Raw genomic sequence first — 19,227 nt, 5'->3', positions numbered from 1 at the left:
GGTAGTACCTGTAGGTATCCGCCCGGGCGTACACTGCAGGGCAGTGACCACCCAGGCCCAGGGGACAGCCCACCTGGCACCCGGACAGCTGGAAGCCCCCAGGCCCCAGCCCGCCGGGCTCCAGGCTCATGTTAGTGGGCTGCTAGCGGACGGGCTGGATTGGCCCGGACCTGGAACCTCCCGCGTCCAGTCCAGCCCAGCTGGGTCCACCCCGCTGGGTTCAGCAGGGCAGGTTCCATCATCCATTTTGGATTGGATCCGCCGTCGCTCATCCTCCACCTCGTGCATTTCCGACTCCTGGCTTCGATTCGGCCTTTCCTTCACCCATCCCACCGCGCACGCATTCGCCCTCTCTCCACGTCGTGCTCCAGCCGCCGCACCTCGCCCGATTGTCCTTTGTCGCCGCGACATTCACGCTCTCGTTGACCTGCGACCTCGACTGCCGCCGCCCCCTTACTGTCGCTCGACCGGCGTCCGACGACGACGACGACCTTACCATCGTGTCCACTTCAGGGACTTCGAATCTCGAGACCCAACCACTCCCCGCCGTATCGCCGCAGCCTCGGGTGCCCTTCTCGCTCGAGGCACATACAAGAGACGTGGGCTTCCTTCGACTCGCTCATTGCACTTTGCGCGACAACCCTCGGTGACTGCCGACGTTCGCCATGCCTGCTTTATGCGGCGGATCTAAGACGGTCCAGCGCAAGCTGGTGTTGCTGTGGGTGCCCGCCTCGCCGACGCTTATGACAGTCGTGGCCGATGCAGGCAAGCAGAAGCTGACATGCGCACGACAGTGGCGATGGTGCCAGCGGCAAGACGTCTCTGCTCAATGTCTTCACCAGAGGGTGCGTTTCCAACTGCCGACGCGCGTCGCAGATGGCGGCGCCAGGGCCAGGCTCAGGCCCGCGGCGCACTAATGCTGACTGACATTGCATTGCAGCTACTTCCCTACCGTCTACGAGCCGACCGTGTTTGAGAATTATGTTCATGGTGCGTCGTGGAAAGCCAACAAGAGGGTCAGGGGGTCAAGTGGCTGGCAAGGCTGACGCGTGGCGCCAACAGACATCTTCGTCGACAACGTGCACATTGAGCTGTCGCTATGGGACACGGCAGGCCAAGAAGAGTTTGACCGCCTGCGGTCCCTTTCATACGGTGCGCATCACCCCTCGGCGGGCTTCGAGAAGGGACCTGACTTGGTGTACTGACGCAACCCAACCCGCAGACGACACGGACCTCATCATGCTGTGCTACTCGGTCGAAAGCAAAGATTCGCTGGAAAACGTCGAGTCCAAGTGGGTGGGCGAGATCGCCGACAACTGTCCCGGCGTGAAGCTGGTGCTCGTGGCGCTCAAGTGCGACCTCCGCGAGCAGGGCGGCGAGGACGATGACGCCAATGCCGACGCCGGCGGGGAGGGCAGCAATCCGGCCGCCGCGGACGGGCAGCCGCGCGAAAAGGGCCCGACCATCAACTACGACCAGGGACTCGAGGTGGCACGGCGGATAGGCGCGTCGCGGTACCTGGAGTGCTCGGCCATGAAGAACCGGGGCGTCAACGAGGCCTTTACCGAGGCGGCGCGCGTTGCTCTGAGCGTCAAGAAGGAGCGCGAGGATAACAAGTGCACCGTCATGTGAGGGAGCAGGAAACGAACGAGGCCCCACCGGCGTTCCATTACGAAGCAGGGAGGGCACGTACGATGCGACGACGCGGCCCTTCCCCATAATACCTCAAGGATTCCCCTTTGTGTTTTGCGCGGTTTTGTCTCCCCCAATACTCTTTCGATTCTTATGACACTACTTTCTTTTCGCTTCACGCATGTACATACTAGGCGGCGGTTGGCCAGACAGGCAGGGGACAGGGTTTGCGCGTTCTGATCTGCATACATCCGAGGAGAAGAGTGCGCAAGTGGCAGAAGAATGGGAGCAGGAGAAGCGGAAGAGGAGAGGCTAGAGGGGCACTATGTGCCAGGGGCACGTGCGCGAGAGTAGAGACACCGGCGCGAGTTAGGTGAAGGAGGAGAAGAGAGACTGGGGGCGTGTCGTATGCCTTGTAATCTTTTGCTTTGACGAACAGGCGGCCATGGCCAGAGGCGGAGCGAAGGTGCTCGGGCTGCTACTACTACCAACCGTACAAAGTAGGCTTCTGTTTTCCCACCACGGAGGGGCTTAGATGGACGGTGCCTTCAAGGTTGACCCGAGAGCGCAGTCATGCATCCACGAGTCTTGCGGCTCTCCCCCGCACCGCGGCCGCGATGATGCCATCACGATCCGCCGTCGACGTAAGAGTCTTCTTAGTCGTCGTCCAAAAACTTCCTCAGGGTCCGACCCCTGACAGCGCTCAGTTTCAGTGATTGGCCGCGCGCTGTGCGAGGGAGGGCTGCATGCGCCCGGCGCGGTGTGGCTGGCTGGGGTTCGTGGTGGTGAGCAGCGTGAGTGTGCAGCGGTTTGACGTCATGAGGCCGATCGACAGCGCAAACCGGTTTCGACGCCAGAATCGAGGGCCTCCCAACGATGCGGCGAGGCAGCCCAAGAAAGCGAAGGGACTTGGTCTGTGTGTCTCGTCGATGCCGTTGATAAATAAGGGGTCTTCGTGCGTGTCTCTTGGCAGAGGGTCCATGCTTCTTGGCTCTCTTCACGTTTCCACTTGTCCTCCGCAACATTGACAACCAGCCGTTACACTACTACAGACTGCTACGCAGGCCCACGACGACGACAAGGCCATAAACCCAGAAGAACAGAGAACACATAACACGATGCCCCTCTTTGGTTCCAGACGCGAGCCCTCGCCCGAGGTGGTTCCCGTGCACGACACGGCCGCGGCCCCGCGCAAGCACAACTCCCTCTTCCACCGGCACGAGCCGGCCCCGGCCCCGGCGCCCGTGCCGGCGACGACCCACCACAAGACGGGCACCGGCGGCGGACTCTTCCACCGCAACCGCACGCCGTCTCCGCCCGCCACCACCACCACGCACGGCTCCTCCTCTCTCCTGCACCACAGCCGCACGAGCCACTCCATCTCGTCGCGCAGCAGCGCCGACTCCTCGCATCACCGGCACAGCAGCGGCAGCAAGCCGGGCCTGCTGTCGCGGGCCATGGGCCGCCACGGCGATGACGACGTCGACCCGTCGATCCTGCAGGCGCGCGAGCGCGTCATGGACGCGGAGCAGGCCGAGGTGCAGGCCGATCGCGCGCTCGAGGAGGCACGCCTACGGGTGCGCGAGGCCCGTGAGCATGCCCGCCGCGTCGAGGCCGAGGCCGAGGAGGATGCCCGCCGCGCGAGAGTCAAGCAGCGCCACGCAAAGGAGGTGACGAAGCGGGGCAAGGGCCTGGGGCGACACGGCATTTGAGGGATCTGAGAAATCCATGTTTGCCGAGTGTGACGGTTTGCCTGCGTCTTGTCTGAGTTGGGGTGACGGGAAATGTACGAGTGGTGGTTTCGTTGCGTGCGATTCGGAGTTCTCTGCGCCTGATTGATTGACTGAAGAAATGACGATACCTGTATCATAGCAGCGCGCATGACAGATGAAAACTCAGAGTAGCGAAAAGAATAATGAATTCAACATGAAATCAAGTCTACAACTGAAGTCCGTCATTGCCGACAACGTCGCCCCGCGACGGTGCATTGGGAGAGGCTTCGGAGGCTACCCTGTGCCACGCATCATTAGACATGGACGACAGCAGCCAAGAGCGGCACTTGACTTTGGACCCTAGGCCACGAGGTCGAGCTGGTCCAACCGTCGCTGTGGACCCCAGGAACGGTACGAAATACGGCATCATGCACTAGCCACGTAGCCTGACATCTGGCGTTGAGTTCGGGGGCCGGCGGTTACCCCACACTTTTACCTCGGCATGTGTTTGGCGACGTTGGGGCATCCTGAACGCTGCATGAGACGGGGGACTTGAGTCTTGCAAGCACCGTCACACATCCGTCATCATGGCCACCAGCTCGTTGCCTCTCGTCGTCGACGTGTGGGCCAACCCAACGGGGGTACATAAATGCAAAGGCTTCATCAGCGACCCGGAGGGCACGCTGACCTGCGATAGCTTCACATCCCCGAGGTCCAGCGGCTCTTCGAGCAGAGCCATGCAGACCCGTCGCTCTCGGCCCGCCGGCTGAGCCCGGACGAGCTCATCGCGCTCATGGACGAGGCGGGCGTGTCGCAAATCTGCCTCGCGGCGTGGCACCGCCCTGGCGCGACGCTCTTCTCCAACGCCACCGTGGCCGAGTACACGCGGGCCTACCCGACGCGCATCTTCGGCCTCGCGTCGGTGGACCTGCACGACCCGGTCGCGGCGGTGCACGAGCTGGAGCACTACGTGCGCGTCGAGGGCTTCAAGGGCCTGCGGGTGGTGCCGTGGCTGTGGAACCTACCGCCGACGGATGCGCACTACTGGCCGCTCTTCGTCAAGTGCGTCGAGCTCGACGTGCCGTTCTGCACGCAGGCCGGGCACACGGGACCGCTGTGCCCGAGCGAGGTCGGGCGGCCGATTCCGTACGTCGACGAAGTGGCGCTCAAGTTCCCGGACCTCAAGATCGTGTGCGGGCACGTCGGGTACCCGTGGACGGCGGAAATGGTGGCCGTGGCGTGGAAGCACGCCAACGTCTACATCGACACGAGCGCCTGGTCGCCACGCTACTACCCGCAGGAGCTCATGGCGTTTGCCAGCACGACGGGCCGTAAGAAGGTCATGTTTGGGACCAACTTTCCGCAGCTGGGGTGGAAGGCCTGCGTGGACAAGGTGTACAAGCACCACGGGCAGGGGGTGCGGGGGACGCTCCGGAAAGAGGTGCTGGCGGATTTCATGGGGGGCAACGCCAAGAGGGTGTTTAAGTTGCCCGACGTGGCGGCAGCGGAGGGGAAGAAGACGCAGCCGAGGCTTTGATCGTTGACGCGAGTGTTGTCGGTTGTTGTTGATCAGGATGAACGCGAGAAGTGGCTCCATCACCATGACGGGGCATTGCGCCCTGCGTCTGGAGCAGTACTCGGTGTCGGTATAGCACTGCGATAAGACGAGACGAGACGAGACGTGTGGTATCGCTCGTCTTGTTGTTCTGCAAGGGAACAAAAGTGTCGCTCGATCTCGATGCTTGGCCACAAACAAAGGACGCGAGCGCGTGTGCGTGTGCGTGTGCGTGTGCGTATGCCGTCCGTCTGCCGGTGACGCCGTCGCGTGCTGCGCCAGGACCGACATGTGCATTGTCTCGATTCATTCCTTGGTACGAAGTAGCGCGTGTCGTTTGGGCATCGGACCCAGGAGTGACTTGTTAGTGATACTGTACCCATCCAAGTCATCCAAGTGCGACCTGCGTATCTGCCAGGGGCGGCTCGGCAGCCGGTCGGTTTTTGGTGCTGGGAAAGGTTACATTTGTCGACCGATTGCTGCGCCGGCTACGTCACAAGAGCCTGGCGGCGAGAGGCACAGACAGGCGCACGCAGAGGGGATCCATGGCTGTTGATATTAAATCGACGACGCTGTTGATTGAGCAGCGGATGCGACCGACATGGGCGGCCAACGCCAAGCACGACGCGACGAGTCGAGTGTCTCACACAGGCCAGCAGGGGGGGTTCTGTGCCCCTGCAGAAGTCGAGTGTGTGTGTGTGCGTGTGTGCCGGCATTTCCCTCGACGCCCTGCTGGAACTTGAATGGAACCTGAATGGACGGATGGTGGGCGCTGGGACGGCGGTGTCACGGTGTCAATCGAGGCGGGCGGTGGGAGAGGAGAAGGAAGGTGGAGAGATGGGTGTGGATTCATTCCATGCCCTTGCCCAGCCTTGCCCCCTTTTCCTCTCGGGAGCCTGGCGAGGGCAATTCCATCCATCGTGCCTGCCTCCTGTTTTTGCGTCGCACGACGCAGCGGCCAGAGCGGCATCGATACGCAATCGGGACATGGCGCGGCCCCTGACTGGCTGGGTGATTGTGGGACATGCAAGGCACCCGCTGGCCGACGAGATGCGCTAGCCGGAGTCACCTAACCTGCTGGGGGGGGGGGGGGGGGGGGGGGGGGCGCTTCCAATCCAGCGTAGGGGTTGTTGGTTCCTGGCAGAAGCATTTTATTGTCGGTGGTTGCTCGCTCCATTCTTTCGTGGGCGGCAGGCCCACGGGGAGCAGCGCACTAATCGCGCATTATCCCTTCAAGTTCATGAGGTGAGCGCTGGCTTGGCCAGCGCGCAACTGTTCCATGCCCGGGGGTGGTTCGAACTGCAGCACCAAGGCCACCGTAGGTAGCGGAGGTTTCCCGTCCGGGCCTCCCCTGGGGGGGCTTTCAGGACCTAGGTACTGCTAATGCCGGCTCCAAGGTACCTAACTTAGTTGGTGGGGAGGGGGAGGACGGCGGGGAGCCAACCTGGAAGGGGGTCCCGCCGCCAGTACCGCCACCAACTGGAGCCCAGGGACATCCGGCATGGATGGAACCTGTGCCTAGTAGCATCGTTGGACGCCCACTGGAGTCTGCTGGGTAGGGAACGGGCCACACCGCTGGGGCCGCAATTTCCACTCCTGATCGGGTGAGTGAGAGTCCCTGGCGCGCCCTGGGCCATGGCAGAAGGATGGGCGAGACGGCCCGTCGCACGACTCGCTGGCTGCCGGCCTAGGGCGAGACACGGGCCTTGCAGAAGGTCACTGGCCGTGGTTCAATTGGGCCTCCGGACGGCACCTCTCTCCTGTCGCCGCCGCCGCCGGCACCTCCTCCTCCTCCTGGTCTTCTTGCTTCCTCCTCCTTGTCCTGCTCCATTCAACCCATTGTCGCTCCTTTTTGATCGAATTTGCGCCCCCCCCATCTGCCGGAGATCCTCGTCTCCCGGCGTCCGCTCCCTATCTGCTACTTACCGTTGCCGAAAGACCGTTCCTTCACCACATTCCTTTAGTCCCCGACGCATGTACTCGACCGACTGACCACGACCCCGTTTGACCGCTCGCCGGCCGGCCATCGCGTATACCTCACTCCTTTGCCGCCTTTTCCCTCAAATCGACGCCACGCCCTCTGCTGGCTCAGAGGCGGCCACGATCCTCGCCCGAACGACCCCCAAACCAAAACTCCCTCGTCGTTGCCCCCAATGCGCTTCCCCAAGCTCGCCCTCGCGGCCGCCGCGCTGCTGGGCCACCACGTCCGCGCCCAGGTTCACACCGACTGCAACCCGCTCGAGAAGGACTGTCCTGCCAATCCCGCCTGGGGCACATCGCACCTCTTCAGCTTCAACGCCACGCCCTCCAACGACCTCTGGGAGACGACGGCCGGCAAAGTCACCTTCGACGCCGACAAGGGCGCCGGCTTCACCATCACCAAGCAGGGCGACTCCCCCACCATCCGCACAAAGTTCTACTTCTTCTTCGGCCGCACCGAGATCCTCCTCAAGGTCGCCCCCGGCCGTGGCATCGTCAGCTCCATGATGTGGCTCAGCGACGACCTCGACGAGGTCGACTGGGAGTTTCTCGGCTCAAACACCACCTTTGCCACAACAAACTACTTTGGCAAGGGCCGCCAGGACTGGCGCAACGGCGGCGCTCACCCCATGACGGGCATGCAGGACGACTACCACAACTACACGACCGTCTGGACCAAGGAGCAGATCGACTGGTTCATCGATGGCAACCACGTTCGCACCCTTGTCGCGAAGGACGCAAACAACACCGAAAACTACCCCCAGACCCCAATGCGCATGAGCGTCGGCATCTGGGCCGGCGGCGACCCCTCCCTGCCCGAGGGCACCCGCAAGTGGGCTGGTGGCGACACCGACTATGCCTCGGGGCCCTACACCATGTATCTCAAGGCTGCCCGCGTTACCGACTTTTCCTCCGGCAAGGAGTACTCGTACGGAGACAGATCCGGCAGCTGGAAGAGCATCAACATCGCCGCGTGAGTAGACCAACTCCCAGAGGTGTGACCTGGTGTTCCATGGTGTTCCATGACGTGCCACAGGACGACAAGAATGTTGGAGAGCAGCATGCTAACAAGAAAACCCCGGCAGCGGCAACTCGACCGCCTTCGAGGCCCTCAACAAGGAACCTGAAAAGACCGTCAGCGAGAAGTGGGCCGCCCTGCCGTCCGGCACCAAGATTGGCATCTACGCCGGAGCCGGTGGCTTCGTTGCCCTTGCCGGCGGCGCGCTGCTCTTCTACTTCCTTCGCCAGCGTCGCAGGGGCGCCAAGGAAGCCCGCCTTGCCGAAGAACGTGCTGCCGCGGAGCGCCACGAGATGGAGCACTTCCAGAAAAAGGGCATCAACCCCGACGGCTTTTCCGAGTACGGCCACGAGTACGACGCCCACGAGATGCGCAAGGGCGGCTTCGGCGATGCCGACTCGTACCATGTCCCCGAGACGACGGCCGCAGGCCCTTTAGGTGACGGCGCGTGGGGAGCCGCGTCGGCGGCTGGCGGCATGCACGCGCAGAATCATCGCATGGCCAGCCCTGCGCCCTCGGCTCGCGGGCCTGGAAGCCCGCGCGGCTTCGACTTTGGCGTACCGCCCAGCCCGGGTCCGTCTCCTTCGGGGCCCCTGCCATCCCCAAGCCGGAGCCAGATGCGGAGCGAATCGGGGCCGGGTGCATATGGCCGGATGGGATCGCCAGGTCCCCAGAATATGGCGCGCATGCAGAGCCCCGGGCCTCCCCCGGCGCGGAGCTTCACGGACATACAGAGGGGTCCGAGCCCCGGCAATCACCGGGGCGGATTCTGATGAGGACCTTGTACCGTGTCGTGCATATTTTCGATCGGGTTCTGGAAAGGGCGCTTAGGTGTTTTGTGCTCAGGCCGTGACGGCGCTGATGAAGTTGGCTGATTGTCTCTTGAATTGCCTGAATCTGCTCTGCCTGGGCTCTACTTTTGTCTTCTTTTTTTTTTTTATCTTGGGGCTATCTCTGCGATCGAACCTCCGACAAAACAAGCTCTGGAATCGATTTCGTTTTTACGCGCATGATCGCTGCATTTCCAGTGCAAGTGTGAAAGGCGAGGATGGCCGCTGATATTGCTGCGGTGAAGTGCCAGCGTTCGAGACCTAGTCGCAATGTGATCGCTGGACGTCTGAGTCTGAGCTGCCGGGCACCGGCAGGTGGGCGGACACGGCCAGTCGCAGGCTTACATGGGCGGCCCGCCCAAGCAGATTACTGGAGGTAAATCTCGGGATCTGATGCAGCTAACGGTCTCAATTGATGCAGCTAAGCTCGTGGTGGATGGACTACCTGGCTGGTGGGCGGACGTCAGTGGTCGTCCTCGCCATTTATTATACTTTGTTGTTGAAGCCACAAACGCTTGCAGCTCGGCAGCGACGGAACATCGCTCGGCGTCTCAACGGTTCCCCGCACAGCGTGCGTCGAAACTCTTGGTGTGCATTGGAGCTTGATTGATATACAAAGCCGAGTGGGCAGCAGTTGCAGCGTCGCGTCGCGTCCCCCGCTCGTCTCTCTCACGCCCAGTCTCATCAATTCGTGCAGTTCGAGTTGTTGAATTGATATCACATGCCATTCGCGACAGTCCTGACACGATTGCCCCAGAAATCGCTTGGCTCGCTCCTCCTTCGGCGCAGATACATCGCCATGTCTAAAAACTACGCAGCCGTGGTGATCGGGTCGGGCCAGGGCGGCACGCCGCTCAGCATGGCCTTTGCGCAGGCCGGCCACAAGACGGCCTTGATCGAGAGCACCCACGTCGGCGGCTGCTGCGTCAACGAGGGCTGCACCCCGACCAAGACCATGATCGCCTCCGGGCGGGTCGCCTACCTCGCCCGACGCGGCAAGGACTACGGCGTGACCGTGGGCGGCGGCAACGAGGTGCAGGTGGCCATGGAAAAAGTGAGGCAGCGCAAGCGCGACATTGTCGACAGCTTCCGCTCCGGCAGCGAGCGCAGGGTCCGCGACGCCGGCGTCGAGCTCATCAGGGGCGAGGCGAGCTTTGAGGATGACCATACGCTCCGCGTGCGCACCAACGACGGCGCGGAGGCGACGCTGACGGCGGACCGCATCTTCATTTGTGCCGGGGAGCGACCCGCTACTCCCAAGATTGACGGCTTCGACGCATCGTCGTTCCCCCCCGGTGTCGTCCTCAACTCGACGTCCATCCAGGAGCTGGGCGAGGTGCCGTCGCATCTCGTCGTCATCGGCGGCGGCTACATCGGCCTCGAGTTTGGTCAGCTGTTCCGTCGTCTGGGCGCCGAGGTGACCATCCTGCAGCGCGGGAAGCAGCTGCTGCCACGCGAGGACCCCGAGGTGGCCGAGGCAATGCTCAAGATTGTGCAGGAGGACGGCATCAAGGTCCTGCTCAACACGTCGCCGACGGCCGTCCGTGCCGGTGCCGGTGACCGCACGGCAGCCGTGTCCGTCTCCACCACTGGTTCCGGACCGGACGCCGAGCTGCGCGGATCGCACGTCCTCTTCGCCGCTGGCCGCGTCCCCAACACCGACCGGCTCAACCTCCCAGCCGCAGGCATCGAGACGACGGCGCGCGGCCACGTCACGGTCGACGCGCAGCTGCGCACCACCAACGCGCGTGTGTGGGCGCTCGGCGATGTCAAGGGCCCGCCTGCCTTCACGCACGTCTCGTACGACGACTTCCGGCTGCTGCGCGCCAACCTTCTCGAGAAAGCCGCGACGCCGCTGACGGCCGCGGGCCGGATCCTGCCCTACGTCGTCTACACGGACCCGCAGCTGGGCCACGTTGGCTTGCACGAGCACGAGGCGCGGCGCGACCTGGCGCCGGGCCGCACCATCCAGGTCGCCAGCATGCCCATGTCGTACGTGGCGCGCGCGCTCGAGACGGACGAGACGCGCGGCCTGATGCGCGCCGTCGTCGACGCCGACTCGCAACAGATCCTCGGCTTCACCTGCCTGGGCCTCGAGGGCGGCGAGATCATGAGCGTTGTGCAGATGGCCATGGTTGGGCGCGTCAAGTGGACGGCCCTGCGCGATGCCGTCTGGGCGCACCCGTCGCTGGCCGAGAGCCTGAATAACCTCTGGGGCTTCTTGAAGTGACGGACCGGCTCATGAGTTTGAGATGGTCAATGTCTGTCGTGTGTGGCAATTGAAGCCCCCGTGCATGTGCGCGCCGCGCTGTACGGCGACTGGGGACGCCAGGACTCGCAGAGCGCGACAGAAAAGTACAATCGTGAAATGTCAATTAATAAATTTCGACAAACAGAAAGCCACGACTGCTCCATTTCCGTTTCAGCGTTCTTGCGCCCCGCCCGCCCTGTTCGTGGTGTCGCCCCAGACTGCTGGCGAACAGCGCCCAATCTGCCCCCGAAATGCAGCTACATCATTGCATTAGGTGTTCCCTCGCAGTGGTATTGTCATCGTCGCTGAATCAAGTCTTCGCGAACACGCTGCGAGTGGCACAAAGGCCACTGAACGACGCCTTGCGGGCTGAAAGGCGCCGCCCCCGAGCTCTCGCGACGAGGGCCCAACCCTTCCCTCCACAATCTGAAGACCCCAGGGCAGGTCGGTCTCTGCCGAGCCCAAAGATCTCGCCTGTGAATACAGAGTGGTTAAAAACTCACCTGCCTCCCGGCTCCCCAAGCCGTTCTATTCTTAATCGAATTGACCCAACTTGGTGCGGCGCAACATGGCCTGCTCTCAGTCCTGCACGGGCGTCGATCTCGTCTCAGGCAACCATGGAACAGACCAAGCGCGCCCGCCCAGCGCAACATATTCTTGACTCCCATCTCGTGAGTCGTAACAGACTCCGTGGCCAAAGCGTAAAGCAGTTTGTAGCGAAAGCCATAATAAAGCGCCAACTGCCCGAAATGCACTCGATCGTGGTAACAAGTTTCCAGTCAGCGCAATCACCCAAACAACCGTGAACCTCATCGCAACCGCCGGCGGCGATGAGGTGTAACGGTGCAATCCTCGCCGCTCTGGCACCCATCACGCTGGTATGTCACGATAAGAGCTGCGAGTAGACTGGGCGAAGCTCACGATCCGTTTCATTCAGGTGATTGCCCTTGTCCCTGCACAAGCACAACATGACGATGCGCTCCCTTTCTTGGCAGGTTACCCACCATCGCCCGACAGTGGCGCCGCAACTCCCCAGGGCGCGAGAGCGGACATCTACGTGAAGGCCTCCAAGCCGGTTTCGAGCCGTAATTCCGAATCCAAGGCGACTGGCTTCGTTACTTCGCAGCCACAGAACGATGTCCTCTCCCCAGCAGCGACAGAACACCCACCGTCACCCAATAGCCGCCACTCAAGTCCCCAAGCCTCCAGAGCAGACATCTACGTTAAGAGCTTAAAGCCGGATTTGAGCGGAAACCCCGAATCTGCAACAGATGGTGACAGGGTTCCTAGGCCTCATGAGCGGCGAGAATCCAAGTTCTAGGACAAGTACGACGTCAACTGCACATTCAACCCACGACGTCCCCTCGTCTACAACGATGCAATTCAGAAGCACATCGAATGGTTGCAAGGAACACTCGCCAACAACTACTACATGTACTACCCTACAGCTCCTGGCAAATGCAAACGAGAGACGTGCAAGTACGAATCTGCTGTATGGTTGTGCAATAAGGTAAAATACTGCCCACGCTCCTGATCCAAGCCCACTCTGATCAAATCCCTGATGGACCACGTGCGGGCTCTAAAGGCTGACGTGCAGTGAAGAGCGGCCAGACCAGGTACTTGAGTCGGGGGAAATATTTAGGCGAAGGCGCGGACATTGTGCGGAAAAGGTGCCATCCCAAGGAAAAAGACGCCCGAGTTGGTTGGAGGAGAGGTGTGGCGAAACGACGGGGTCGGCATCAGGGTGACGGCCGCTCGTAACTGCGATGGCAAGCCAGAAGTTTATTGGGATGAGGACTGATATCGAATCGATTTACAGCGAGAGAGAGTACTCGAGGTCCACTCGACATCAACCCTGCTTCTATTCCAGGGAGTCAAGGCAGCGACTCATGTCCATAATTCTGTGTACGAGTAGTGAGATACAAGATCGATGCGTTTAGCCGACAGCCGCTCGCTCTACTATGCCGCCCCAGTCGCGCTTTTCTCGACCTCTACGTCTGCCAGTATCTTCTTCACCCTCAAGCTCTCTTTGCGAGGGTTCTTCGCCTCGAAAATTACGTCCAGCTCCTCCAGAGTCATGCCCTTTGTCTCCACGAAGAAAAGGTACATAAAGATCACCTCCAATGAGTCCCAACCAACAAAGAAGACGTAGAACCAGTAGCCAATCTGTTCGGTTGTCAGCATCGTTGCGGTTGACGACTCAGGAGTCCGACTCACGTTCGACAATGCTATTGGCCCCACGAAGGTATTGAGGAAGCCCGCAGCGCCGGCAGTCAGCTTGAACACGCCCATGGACTTGGCCCGCATCTTGTTGCTGACAACTTCAGCGGGGTAGATTGGCTGCATGGGCGTGAAGCCGGCGGAAAAGATGGCGCCAAAGAGGAAGATGAAGACGATGGACACTGTCGAGGCGGTTTCGTTCTTGTAGTCGGTATACCCGGCGGCGCAGCCTGCCACAATGGCCAAGCACACGGTCATGCCGCAAGTGCTCCCAATGAGCATCTTGCGACGGCCAACGACGTCGTGGAATCGGGAACCAGCCGATGCGAACACCCATCCGACAACGGAGTACACGATGTTGAGGACCAGGGCTGTGTCTGTGCTGGTTATGCCGATGCCCTTGAGCATGATGGGGAGGTAATATGATATGATGCTGCGATAGTCAGCGCCATTCCTCGGCCAAAGGTAGCCACGGCACGACAATCACTCACTTGTTTCCACTGAATTGCCCGAACCAGCTAAAAGTGATGTTGAGCATGATACGGTACCGGCTTGACCTCGACTCGAAGAGGACGCGCAGATCAAACAGATCTTTCCAGGTAAGAGCCTTGCTATCCATGGAAGCAATCATTTCCGACATTTGGAGCTTGACTAAAGGATGATCTTGGTCGCCATTAGCGTGGTACTTGGACAGAATCGCTTTGGCCTCTTCATGTCGATCCTTAGCCACGAGCCTAGCTACGTGTCAGTCGCACCGATGCACTGTTGTTGGGTTGCGCCAAAGGGATCGCACCAGCGCGGAGACTCAGGGAACGTCTTGATCACCAGACACACGATCCCGGGGCAGACCATTTGAAGCCACAGTGGGATCTTCCAGTCCAGGTTTCCATGGCCGCTCAGGTGCTTGTGGCAGGCGTAGACACTGGCCGTCGCCAGAATTGACCCCTAGTCATAGTAGGCGTCAGACTGTGCCGAGATGCGCCCGGTTACGGCGACGTACCACATAGTAGAATGTATTGTATAAGCCAGCTACCGTGCCGCGGTAGGCAGCTGGCGCAATCTCGACCAAATACAGCGGCGCGGCGGTATGGGCGCATGTCGCGGCAAAAGACAGGATGAAGCGGCCTCCAATGAGCATGGGGAGACTTGTAGAAAGCGACGTAACGATTGTCCCGATGCACACGCCCAAACACCCGAAGAAGATGTGCCACGTGCGTCCGTACCAGTCAGACATCCAGATGAACAGAGCACCGCACATCTGGCCAATCTTTTGGACGAAGAGCCAAGGGTCAGCCCGATGCCCCGTATGACAAGCCTCGAAGGGCGGACGAGTTGGTGAAGCATACCTGGAAAATGGAAAAGACAAGCCCCGTACTGGCGTTCCCGGTCTCCGGCAGTCCGAAGTAGCTGGTGTAGTTGGGCAGGGCATTAATTGAACCCATCAGGGCGCTGTCAAATCCTAGGCGCATGTAAGTGGCTGTGTGCAATAGCTCGGCGCGCTGTCGTACCGTTCATGGTCGAGCAAAGGAAGATGACGGAGGCGAGCATGTATAGCTTCAGATAACCCGGCCCGCGCGGGTTGGGCTTGTTTGTGGCCATGATGGCCGCATACGTTTCGGGGCTTGGCTCCATGTCCTCGACCTCCTCGAGCGACAGCTTCCGCTCGTGTCGTGTTGGTGCCATGCTGATCTATCAGTGCGTGTTGCCGGTACGATCGCGGCTCGTCTGCGATACATGCGGGGGCCTTTAAGTTGTTCGCTCACACAGGAGTATCCATCAAGTCTATTTATCAATATCATTACGGCCTGCCCGGGAACAGCTTTAATTTAAGCCCTTGCACTCCGTGGGGGTCTATAGTGCGATGTCGTTCCTTCGGGCGAGGTAGCTCTGCGACAGTCTGTCACCGCGCTTACATGTTTCCGGGAACCCCTCACTGCATAGCCGCGACGGCGGCTATTGCTATGAAAGACGATGTGGCTCGACCTGAAGTCGGCAATTGAAGTGCAGATCTTTTGAAAATGGACCTTTTATTTCACATGCAAAGGCACGCCGCATGTCTGATCCCATGATCGCTGCGAATAACTGGAGCGGGACGCGCAGTGGCGCTTTCTAAATGGATCTAAGCTGACCTCTTACAGCTTTGCGCCAAGCTCTCTGTCAACCACGTCCAAACCAGCTTCCCCATCGAAAAGCAAGTCGTTCAACTTGGCCGTGGAGATCTGCACAAAGAATTAGCGTCTTCCTCGATGCTTCCAAGATTGATGTTTATCGCACATGTCTTGGCCCAAGTTCAGAGACGCGGTTCACGCCGAGCAACCGCATAGCGTTCATGGTCTCTTCAGCCAGTACTGATTGTGCGCATGTCAGCTTCTCTTGCCTCATAGACAAGCCACTTAAGTGAAGACACCTACTTTCCAGCGTCCTTTCAACTCCCGCCTGGCCCGCTAGAGCGAGGCCGTATAGCGCCGCCCTCCCGATGCCGACAGCCTTTGCGCCGAGCGCAAGAGCCTTTACGACATCGGTGCCACGCCGAATACCGCCGTCAATCATGACTTCCACCTTGTCGAGTACTTGCGGACAGAACTTTCTAATCTCCAAGAGTACCTGCACTGGACTCGGGGCAGTGTCAAGTGCCCTGCCGCCGTGATTTGACAAGATAATGCCCTTGACCGAGGGGAACTTCGTGGCTGCATACGCATCCTCATGGCACTGGATGCCTTTTAGTACAATTGGAAGACTTGTCTGGGTTGACAGCCACTTCAGAGTCCTTCGCCAAGTGAGGCTACCCTCTGTCCCCCATACTTGTGGAGGGGAAGATCCTGCCATCTCCCCCATCTTGAAACGGACGTCCGCTTCTCTTTTCCCTGGGAACGGGGCATCGAGAGTCAAGACGATAAACCTGATCTGAGGGATTGCTCTTATTTGCGCAAGAGTTCTTTCCGTTGCCGAGATGTCCTTCAAGACGTATAGTTGCCAGGCATAGACAGATTGAGCACCAGCGCCGACGATTGAAGGGACCGATATCGACGCGTTCTTGCTTATAATTTGCAGGGCATTGAAGGTGGAGCATGCAGCTGCGATGCCTCGTTCGCCAGAGGGGTGGGCTAGCTTCGCCATAGCCGCAGGTGATACGAAGATTGGCAGGCCAACGCTCTCGCCTAGAATCATTGTGGAAAGATCGCAGGACGTGCAGTCCACAAAGACCCGTGGACGCAAGGAGATGGATCTGAAGATGGCGCTGTTGTGTCTCATGGTAAGCTCATCATCTGTGCCTGAGGCGTAGTATGAGACAGCTTTCGGGCTGAGTTGGCGGAGCGCGCTTGCCTCCATCTCTGGGAGGCTGAGCATTTGTTCGAGAGGCACCAAAGTTGCCAGGTCTTCTTCATTACCAGCATGTTGACGAGACTTTGATGCGCTGTCAGGAGGCATGTCGGCTGATGAGTGTTTCGCCAATAAGGCACCCATGATCTGGACCGATTCGACGTATTCGTCCAGTATCTCTATAGGATGTACTGAGTCAAAGGAAGCGGTAGCGTCTTGACCAGCGTTCCTCAGGAGAATAGCTTGGCCGCCTGGATGAATTGGAACGAATGCTGTCACCTGCAAGCCAAAGTCAACCACCTGAGTCTAGCTCTACACTCCAGTCTCGCCAGTTCTCTTACATCGTACACCTTTCCATGGATTGCCATCCAGCAGTCTTCTGCGTGGTTATGTAATGCCACTTAATGTTGTTAGAACCTGCCAAGTTTGGCGGAGTTCTCTGTTGGGACCGATTACCTTCGTCTAAAGACCATTGTCGCTCCATGTTTGAGCGCATGGCATGGGTTACCGGATGTGTGCAGATGCTCTGGTGACATTTGACTCCGTGCGGCGCGAAACAGGATTTGGAGCAGTCGTATCGAAGGAATTGCCTCCGTCCCGGACCCAGATCAAAGGCCGAACGGAAATTTGCGTCACGGATGTTGAATCGAGGGATGAGCCGACGGCACTATAAAAGCCCACACTAGTCAACCTTGAAACCGCCGGCCATAGCGTCACAACGTAGGAGGCAATTGATCCACGGCTAATGACGCTCAATGGATTACTGCACAGTTTCTTCTAGTTAACTTACCATAGCAAACTAATATACTTCTCGAGCAGGGGTGTTTAGCGAAGGCCTGGCCTCCGGCGTGCTCCGCATCGCGTTGTCCCTTCGTCGCAAAGTCTGGGGTCCCCGTACGCCCCCACACATACATACAGCGTGAGGTCCCGGCAACGACCCTGATGGGTCTGCCTGCGTACCAGGGCCGCGCGATGAGAGTGCATTTCGTCGTAATCTAAGGTTACTACTTTCATGCCATGGGCTGGTAGTAAGTCCCCGACAACGTCAAGGGCTACCGTGAGTTTGGCCGAGGCGGCCTTTTAAACCGCCGGGTGTGGCAAGACGCCATGCTCGTCTGGTGCTACCCCACAAAGGCATCTACTGTGACTACCGTCAATCCTTTCCCAGAACAGAAAATATGAGAGTGCTTGTCCACTCAGAGGCGACCCTATCGTGCATTATGAAGGATGTGGGAGTGAATCCTGGGGTACACACATGGCACCCCGCACGGCACTTCCACAACCCGGGGGTTAATGAGAGTCAAGACAAGAGCTATGCAACGCTATGCGACGCCTGGGGACTTCACCATGCGGACATGATCGAGCCTATTGCTCATTGATATAAAAGGGCCATGGAACTTCGACTAGAACACCGTCCATCAACCAAGCCCCACTCAAGACAGAAGCATTCAGACATCGGAAGACAATGAAGTTCAGCTCTCTCTTCAACGGGGGGTTGGCTCTTATTAGCCTGCCACTCGCCCTGGCAGCGAACTCCTTTTCGGCGTCAAATCTTTACTATGCTGCGGGATTGACTGTCGACCAACAGCACACGCTCCTGTCTGGTCTCCAAAGTGCCGGAGTCAAGGTGCTGCGAGTGTGGCTTGATGGTAAGTTCACACTCTGTAACACTAAGCTAGCTATAGCTGACAGGTCAAGGACAATCTGGGACTGTCAAGGGCACTCCGATCAATGGCTTCAATGGCCTTGAAGGCAGTAGCCCGGCTAGTTGGGACGACACTGTTCTGAATCGGTTGGATGACTTCATGGCCAACGCCCATGGCTACGGCATCAAGTTGCTTGTGTCGATCCACAGTTACAACGCCCTCGCAGCAAATGTCGACTTCTACGGGAAATGGTACGGAACCGGGGACTTCTATACTAACGGCGACGCCATCCAATACTTCAAGAATCGGATCGCTCATGTCATGGCCCATGTCAATCCTCACAATGGCAAGCCTTGGAGCCAAAGCTCGGAGTACATCTTCGCGTTTGAAGCTCAGAATGAGGCTATGCATGACCAGGTTAGTACACAGCGGGTTCAATTGCTTCTCGTACCTTCACAATGAACGCATTTGATGCAATGTACGTACGGGGGGCGGCGCAGCTAACACCTCCAGGCAAATCCCTCGGCCCTGCAGTCATGGCAGTGCACCATGGCACAGGCAATCAAGGACAACTTGAAGGGCAGCACCGCAATCCTAGTTTCCACCGGTGGTGGTGCCTGGCTGGCTAACTCTCTTTTGGATGGTTACTTCTCCTGCGCCGCGCTGGATGTGCTCGCCATTCATGCTTATGGTGTCGGAGACTTCGCAACAAGCGCGCTCAAACCATACGTGACCCGGGCACAGCAGGCCGGTAAGAAGCTCATCATGCAGGAATGGGGAGCATGCTATACCACCGCATCCAACAACAACTGCAACGGTGGCAGCCCGCTCAACTCCGGTACGCGCGACAACAACATCAAGAACTGGGCGGCCAGCATCACCGCCGCCGGCATTCCTTGGTTCTACTGGCAGATCCTGCCCAACGAGGATCCACACCAGGGATGGGACTACGAAGTCGGTATCAATGGCGTCAACTGGAACTCCTTGAAGGCGGCCGGCCTGGCTGCTGGACAGGCGCAGGCTGCCTTCGACTTCAGTAAATGGCTCCTGTGAGGTGCCTTG

The 19,227-nt window shown here is 59.5% G+C and overlaps 7 protein-coding genes across 7 annotated transcripts; 6 read left to right on the top strand and 1 right to left on the bottom strand.

The window, feature by feature from the left end:
• Nucleotides 1–665: 665 nt before the first annotated feature.
• PLICBS_009852 (Rho GTPase) lies at nucleotides 666–1,632 on the top strand (the record flags this gene model as incomplete). Its single annotated transcript, XM_018328601.2, has 5 exons — nucleotides 666–718; nucleotides 795–845; nucleotides 941–990; nucleotides 1,063–1,152; nucleotides 1,223–1,632. 5 exons carry the CDS (start codon nucleotides 666–668, stop codon nucleotides 1,630–1,632), a joined length of 654 nt encoding a protein of 217 aa, XP_018172821.1.
• A 1,118-nt stretch (nucleotides 1,633–2,750) lies between these two features.
• Nucleotides 2,751–3,344, top strand: PLICBS_009851 (uncharacterized protein; the record flags this gene model as incomplete). Its single annotated transcript, XM_018328602.2, has 1 exon — nucleotides 2,751–3,344. One exon carries the CDS (start codon nucleotides 2,751–2,753, stop codon nucleotides 3,342–3,344), a length of 594 nt encoding a protein of 197 aa, XP_018172822.1.
• Nucleotides 3,345–3,931: 587 nt separating this feature from the next.
• Nucleotides 3,932–4,881, top strand: PLICBS_009850 (uncharacterized protein; the record flags this gene model as incomplete). Its single annotated transcript, XM_018328603.2, has 2 exons — nucleotides 3,932–3,985; nucleotides 4,042–4,881. 2 exons carry the CDS (start codon nucleotides 3,932–3,934, stop codon nucleotides 4,879–4,881), a joined length of 894 nt encoding a protein of 297 aa, XP_018172823.1.
• A 2,171-nt stretch (nucleotides 4,882–7,052) lies between these two features.
• On the top strand, nucleotides 7,053–8,670 carry PLICBS_009849 (uncharacterized protein; the record flags this gene model as incomplete). Its single annotated transcript, XM_018328604.2, has 2 exons — nucleotides 7,053–7,852; nucleotides 7,965–8,670. The coding sequence occupies 2 exons, from the start codon at nucleotides 7,053–7,055 to the stop codon at nucleotides 8,668–8,670; spliced, it is 1,506 nt and encodes a 501-aa protein (XP_018172824.1).
• Nucleotides 8,671–9,526: 856 nt separating this feature from the next.
• PLICBS_009848 (uncharacterized protein) lies at nucleotides 9,527–10,957 on the top strand (the record flags this gene model as incomplete). Its single annotated transcript, XM_018328605.2, has 1 exon — nucleotides 9,527–10,957. One exon carries the CDS (start codon nucleotides 9,527–9,529, stop codon nucleotides 10,955–10,957), a length of 1,431 nt encoding a protein of 476 aa, XP_018172825.2.
• Nucleotides 10,958–12,937: 1,980 nt separating this feature from the next.
• Nucleotides 12,938–14,881, bottom strand: PLICBS_009847 (uncharacterized protein; the record flags this gene model as incomplete). The annotated part of the gene is made up of 7 exons (XM_018328606.2): nucleotides 12,938–13,144; nucleotides 13,196–13,631; nucleotides 13,690–13,932; nucleotides 13,992–14,143; nucleotides 14,199–14,465; nucleotides 14,545–14,657; nucleotides 14,707–14,881. 7 exons carry the CDS (start codon nucleotides 14,879–14,881, stop codon nucleotides 12,938–12,940), a joined length of 1,593 nt encoding a protein of 530 aa, XP_018172826.1.
• Nucleotides 14,882–17,984: 3,103 nt separating this feature from the next.
• PLICBS_009846 (uncharacterized protein) lies at nucleotides 17,985–19,218 on the top strand (the record flags this gene model as incomplete). Its single annotated transcript, XM_018328608.2, has 3 exons — nucleotides 17,985–18,168; nucleotides 18,218–18,582; nucleotides 18,679–19,218. The coding sequence occupies 3 exons, from the start codon at nucleotides 17,985–17,987 to the stop codon at nucleotides 19,216–19,218; spliced, it is 1,089 nt and encodes a 362-aa protein (XP_018172828.1).
• Nucleotides 19,219–19,227: the final 9 nt, after the last annotated feature.

The sequence above is a fragment of the Purpureocillium lilacinum genome, assembly GCF_023168085.1.
Source record: "Purpureocillium lilacinum CBS 284.36 DNA, scaffold_7, whole genome shotgun sequence".
Classification (NCBI taxonomy): Eukaryota; Fungi; Ascomycota; class Sordariomycetes; order Hypocreales; family Ophiocordycipitaceae; genus Purpureocillium; species Purpureocillium lilacinum.
This window is presented reverse-complemented; position numbering and strand designations above follow the sequence as displayed.